The sequence below is a fragment of the Anopheles gambiae genome, chromosome 3, assembly GCF_943734735.2.
Source record: "Anopheles gambiae chromosome 3, idAnoGambNW_F1_1, whole genome shotgun sequence".
Classification (NCBI taxonomy): domain Eukaryota; kingdom Metazoa; phylum Arthropoda; class Insecta; order Diptera; family Culicidae; genus Anopheles; species Anopheles gambiae.
In genome coordinates, this window is record NC_064602.1 from 44,179,819 (window position 1) to 44,186,700 (window position 6,882).

The 6,882-nt window shown below is 35.6% G+C and overlaps 1 protein-coding gene and 1 long non-coding RNA gene across 2 annotated transcripts; one reads left to right on the forward strand and one right to left on the reverse strand.

Moving 5' to 3' along the window:
* The first annotated feature begins 877 nt into the window (after nt 1–877).
* On the forward strand, nt 878–1,859 carry LOC133393758 (uncharacterized). Its single transcript, XR_009766368.1, has 3 exons — nt 878–1,452; nt 1,519–1,611; nt 1,729–1,859. It is a non-coding gene; the product is annotated as an uncharacterized LOC133393758 (long non-coding RNA).
* Nucleotides 1,860–5,218: 3,359 nt separating this feature from the next.
* LOC1279287 (endocuticle structural glycoprotein ABD-4) lies at nt 5,219–6,674 on the reverse strand. The gene is made up of 3 exons (XM_318986.4): nt 6,444–6,674; nt 6,089–6,231; nt 5,219–5,970 (listed from the first exon to the last, which is right to left on the reverse strand). Exons 1-3 carry the CDS (start codon nt 6,453–6,455, stop codon nt 5,625–5,627), a joined length of 501 nt encoding a protein of 166 aa, XP_318986.3. The 5' UTR covers nt 6,456–6,674; the 3' UTR covers nt 5,219–5,624.
* Nucleotides 6,675–6,882: the final 208 nt, after the last annotated feature.

Genomic DNA, 6,882 nt, shown 5'->3' on the forward strand with positions numbered 1-6,882 from the left:
GCGTTATTCTCTGTTGTTGTTGTTGCTTTTAACACTGTTACCACAAGAGCTTGAAGCAAGAAGCGTTTCACACCATCACCGTCTCACCCAGACTTTGGTGTTGTGATGCGTTTATGTTCTTCTTACCCGTACCGCGCACCCCATACATTCTGACTTAGAATTCAAATCGATTCAATTCAAAGCGAGATGGTCTAACTGAATTTGGAAAAGATGAGTGATGGATATTTCATAACGATTCAGATCACATATTTTAAAACAAAATTAACAGAAACTTGTACTAAAATTTTATGAAAAAATTAAAGGTTTCCGCCATTGGTATAATGATATAAAAATAATAATATTAACAACTTATATATAGTATATTATATATATTATAATATTATATACTATATGAATAAATGTATATATAAGTATAAATATATATATATATATATATATATATATATATATATATATATATATATATATATATATATATATATATATATATATATATATATATATATATATGCCTATATATATATATATATATATATATATATATATATATATATATATATATATATATATATATATATATATGCCTATATATATATATATATATATATATATATATATATATATATATATATATATATATATATATATATATATATATATATATATATATATATATATATATATATATATATATATATATATATATATATATATATATATATATATATATATATATATCTATATATTTATTTATATTTATATTTATATATGTATGTGTGTTTATATATATGTATTTATATATGTTTTTTTTTAAACAAACTTACATGTTTTTATTAAAAAAAACCTTATCTTGAAGAATTGAAAAAGGAACAGAGTAAATTGTCTGTTTTACTTAATAACATTCATATAGGGATCACAAAAAAATTATCAAATAATTACACACGTGCATGAACATGCTTACTAGTTAGGTTATCGTTGTACATAAATGTAATAAAATACATTTTAATCATTATTAAGTATATAATTATCTTTCTGATTATTTAAAAAAACACGGATGTTTGTTTTAATTTAAACCGCTTTGAAAATAGCAATATATATGATACAATTAGAACTCGCTAATTGCATTTATATCATATGTGTACAAAAAAAAGATAGATTTTGTTTATTAGAAAGAAATTTTGTAACACGACTAATGTCTGCGTATTTTGTCATGTTTGTTATTTTATACAAACTGGATAAACTGACTTTTTCTCATATTTATGTGAACAACTCGGATTTTTTGTATTCAATTGAAAAAGCAGACTTGCAATTGGCGAGGTTTGAATGTATTTCACTTCGTCACATGCCAGCGCGCATATCTGTCAAGTCAGAAACGTAAACAAACACGGACAACCGCCCGTAAAGATTGTGTGCAGAATAATCGTAAAATTTTATGTGAAAACTCGGGAAAAGGTAAGTGTTCTGTGCATATTTCAGTAAATAAACTATCTTTTAATGTTTGAACACATTATTCCACAGGAAAAACATCATTTCATCCCGAAATTTGGCAACATTCGTCCGAGTATGATCGAGCAGCTGTGTGTGTGTGTATGCCGACGAAATACGACGCCGGTAAGATGAAATGTTTTACTTTTTCACTTTTACTTTACTTTTTCACTTTACTTTTTCATGAAATCACAATGAATTGTAAAAATAATGCAGATTTAATGATATTGATCATTGTTACAGTTTCTACAACAATCACTAAAGCCGGCTGTGATCGTGATCGGCACATTCTCAACTGGACCAACACACCGGTCGTTGTGTATCTTCAAGCAAACCAACGTTGCCATACACCACAAAATAGCATGGAAAGGAAAGTATTATAAAATAATGTCATATTTGAAAGCATTCTAATCTTTCATTGTTATTTTTCCACTGCAAACAGGACATTGGATCACCGCATCGACAAGTGGTTTTTATGTGCAAGTGTTGTTAAGAAGTGTGTTGTACGGTGTATTATGTGTTTTACTTTATTTGTATCGCTTTGCAAGTGGTACAATTAGTGCGTTTAATCGTTGTGCTACTGCTAACGAAAAAACGACCCGAGCATTAGAAGCGGCAACAATACATGTGCTTGACGCAGAGACAACAACGCCGTCGGCATCAGTTGATACCATACAAAGTGATGGTTGAAATCGTATATAAACGTGTAAAACCATATATTGGGGCATGTAAGTATTGAATAATAGTTAAATAAAATACATTTTATCGTTGTACTGGACAATGTGCATCGAAATTTTAAAAAAGTGTGTGTGTTTTTGTTTACATCCGAATACAGAACCCACAGCGTTATACTGTGGTTCGTGCACTCGCTAAGTAACGCTTGAGCTTTGAGCTTTCATTGAGCTTACATAGAATGTTACACGCTACCTGCTCACTAAGGACTGCTATCGAGCAGTGTTATGAGCAGGTAGCGAGCAGTAACGCCTCCATACAAAAATCGCGAAACGTAACGCTCCAATGCTATTTGGGATATTCTTTGAAATGATTCTGACTGAATATAACTGTTTTAAATCTTTTGAAATAGTTTTTTTTTAATATTCGATCAAAGGGGAAATTATTTGGCATTTTACAATTCATGTGACAAGTTAGTACAATTTTTCAAATTATTGTCAAATTTAGAAAACAGCGTATCTCCAAATCCACGTATAAGAGGCAAAACCGTTTATCTACAAGGCAAAATTTTCACTAGTTTTAGTTATCAATTATTTCGAATATCGATTAAAACTTCTTCTTTTTTCTGGTTTTACAACCTAGGCTTATAAAGTGCCACGCAGCTGGATAATGTAGATAAGGACGGTTCATATAAGGCATACGATGTTAATAAGTCGGCCGATTTTTAGATTGTACCACAGGACAGCTTCTTACCTTTTAAACCTGTATCATAAATAGTTCAAAATATTGAACTATTCCTTCTGTTCTCAAATTGAAATACTCGCATTGAGACATATATCAATTTTTTAAATAATGAAAATCAAATTGAAATTGTAAATTAGTCAAATGTAAAAAAATAAGATAAATTAAAAAAAAGGCAATTAAAACTGCTCATAGTAGCCTCAAATCCCCCATACTACTTTGTTCTCACTATCATTAATTCCTACGTGTCGTTGGAAGTAGACAAAAAATTCATTCAATTGGGTTGATCAGTTTGATCGAACGTATCGAACGGATTGGCAAAGACGAATAAAAAACTTGCAAAAAAGAAAAAAAAATCCTTCCTTTCAATGTAGCATAGGGATGCTGCTTAAGGGCTTTTTAAAAGCACCTTCTGATACTTTTAAGCTGTTTAACTACTGTAAAAGACCTATTCAAATAGCGATCTTCAGCGAGCCAAGATTGGCTGCCTAAATATCTTTGGATATTTGGCTACAAGTTCCAAACTCCTAAGCAATAAGCAAGGGAAATAAGTCCAAATAAAACCAGTGTTTAACAAATTCTAGTAACGATACTTCTTTCAAATAGCCCTCACGGCATATCTCAGAAACAGATGACAGCCAATTGCGCCAGAAGTTATGCAATAAGCATTTACAACAATCAACAACCAATACCTTCACGTTAATCAGCTGTGTCAAACTCATTTCATCAGAGGGCCGCAAGTACAGATTTTCAGTGATTCGCGGGCCGCAAGTTAAACAAATTGACGTTTTGTATTCCTCGCTTCAAATATGGAATCGTTTCTTATTTAAAATTTGCGATGTTATTTTTCATTGTGCTCTTTTTTATTAAAAAAAATTTTAATATACTTTTAAAGTCACATACAATCTCTTTTATACTTATTATTAAAATAGGATATTTTTCATTTGTCGCGTTCTCACACGGCAGTTCTGTTAGAAAATATCACTCAACCCCACTTTTCACTGAGGTAGGGAAAATCTAGCTGCATGTTGCGAATTTTTTTCATAAGCAATCCGAGCTATACATCGCTGGATGAATACCAAAAATTTTTGCCTGCAATTTTTTGACAGTTCAACAGAAAAATAGTAATAAATCGTGTTTAAACATTAGTTTTCGCTAATTTCCAAGTCCCAAATGTTCTTGTGATATATTCATTTCTTATAACAAGAACCCGTTGTTTATGAATAATTTTTTTTAAATTACGATATTTTTATCCGACGCAGATTCATGGTGTGTGAACCCAAAAAGATTGGCAAATTTTTTTTACACTTGAAGGGAAATGATTCGCGAATTAAGGAAAGGACTGTGTGAGCTAACCTATTAATTAGCTATGTATTGCAGGACTTCGGCATTTCATTTAATTTTGCAGGTTGCAAAGTACAATTCGACTTGTGGAATGTGAGATTCAAATAAATTCAACTTGGCTACAAACGCTTTCGATAAGTCGTACATATTGGATATTAACTGATTTTTATGGTGGGATGATTACGAAAAAAAAAACAGAAGTGGCTCCAATCGAATATCAAAAATGTAACATACTAAGGTCGGAGCCGTGCAGATCAGTTCGGAACAATTCGGAGCCGACTGAAGCCTTTACTTGGCAGTCAGAGGCATTAAGATCGGTAGGACCGACCGGGACCATTTCTGACTGCAGACTAGCCGCTCCGTGCGACAACCGATGACTCCAACGGTTCCGAATGACTCTAGACGGCTCTATAGGCTTCGGACGGCAACGAGCGAAACTGTTAGCTTGACAATCCATCACTAGTTGTAGCAAAGTTTCCAAGTGTGTGTATCGTGTTATTTTCATTTCGATTTCGTTTCTAGACAGATGCATATCTGTTTTTCCATATAGAATGTTCAATCGAGTCTGCACAAAATTATGCTAATATTCAGAATTTAATCGAAACATAAAACGAATGAGTTTGCATTCGATTTAATGTTTCTTAAGGGTCTCGGTTGTTCGGTACGTACGTGTAGAATAAGTTTGTTAAATGTTATGGGAACATTAATGTTAATTTAGAAAAATATAGCGACACAATGATTGTTTTTCTCTGGAAAATTGAATACACTTCGACAAATAGTAATGACAGATTTTTGGTTTGCAGTGCTTTCAGCACTTCTCAAAATATTCTCGCGTTCCGCATTCATTATCGAAGCGGGCCGCAAGCGGCCCGCGGGCCGCCAGTTTGACATACCTGACGTTAATGATCGTGTCTTCCTTTTGGCCGGAGCAATTTTAAATGCGTTTATTCAACGCCGTAAAACAGAAACCAATTGCTTACTTTTTGTAAACTTTTATTTAAAACAAACCAAACAGCTCAATAACATTTCCGTTTGAAGTAGCTAGGTTAATCACAGTCTATGTTGGTTGCGCTTTCTTTACTGCTTTTTGTTTAGTTGTTGTCGTAAACGTGATCTCTATCGTTGGCTGAAGGCAGCTATGAAGTTTGTCATGAATATCGTGACGTGTTGCATTGGGTGGTAGCAATGCGCGCTTCGCGTAGCCATCGCTTTGAGAAGCTTAAATATTATAAATATGCGTCGAGAGGAAATCTACTGAACAGCGCTAGAACGCTTTCTTAACAGCTCGTGCACGCTACGAACGAAGCTAGACGAAGGAGTTCTTCATTGAACGAAGCCACCTGGCGGTTGGTCACCGTACAAGAGGGTACACCACACCGGCTCTACTGGTTGTAGTACTGTCCGTTGTAGTCTAGCTGAGCCCGTCTGGCTTCGTCCTCCGCGTACTTGGGATTGTTCTTCGCTTCCTGCTCCCGGCGCTTGATGCCCTCGTAGATCTCCTTCAGACCTTCCTGGATTGCTGGCGGCACAGGGGGTGGCGTCGGCAGGCTGTCGCTCTGCACACGGAACCCATTCTCGTCGGCCGTATACTGCACCTGGATGACGTCACCGTTGGGGGCTTCGTACGAGTAGGCGCCCTGTTGGACCAAGATTCCATTCGGATGGTCTTCTGAAGCGTCCTTCAGGTAGCCGGACTCTTCGTGAACTATGTTGTTGCCCGTCTGGTAGCTGGTGGGATGCAACAGAGGAGCAATTAAGCAATTATTTTAGTACAATTAGCTTAGAGATAGATGGATCAGAGACAACGTTTCGAAGGAAACGTTGGTTACGTATCACATTCACTTACATAGTTCTATAACTGCCATCCTCTCCCTGTTGTTTGTCATACTTTAGGATCGGAATGTACGTGGTTGTTTCGTGATGCTCGTGGCGTTCATGATGTTCATGCTGCGGATACGCGTAAGCGGATGCAACCAGTGCGAGTACAATCTGTGGGTAGGAAAATTATTAATTAGTTTGCATCCATCAGTACATCGGTGTAAAGGATTGTCTCAAAGCAAATGGAGTTGCTTTGTCTAGTTGCTAATTTTAACTTTGTTTCACTTCATAAAGCTCCAATTTTATTTGTATCAATACACCAAAACAACAGCAATCACAAAGCAATATTCACTTTTACATCGTTCAATTTTCAAAACACTCACCAAAAGCTTCATTTTGCCCAAACTATGCTTTCTTCACTGATTTAGTTTTTTCACAACACACAATCCTGCGCTCTGCACAGGGATTTGTTTCTCAACCACCGTCGGTAACGGGGGAAAAAGTCACAAAATCGCCAAAGCCCGAAAGCACCACACCACAAACCGAACCGGAACGCCACTTGTTGTTTGAAGAAAGAAAGTGAAACATCCACTGCATACGATCTGCCCTAGTGATAGGTCTTTATATACCGAACGATCGCACTCGGTCGGTCGGTCGCGTTTCCCTCTCTGTCGGAGGCTCCGATCCGCGCCGCGGACGGACGGATGTGGCACTTTTTGGCAGGGTGGGGCGGGAAGGCAACAGTTTCCATGCCTTTCCCCATGCTCTTCCTCTTCCCATCACTACCGCGGTGAATGAATTGTTTCGGTGTTGCATCTTTCG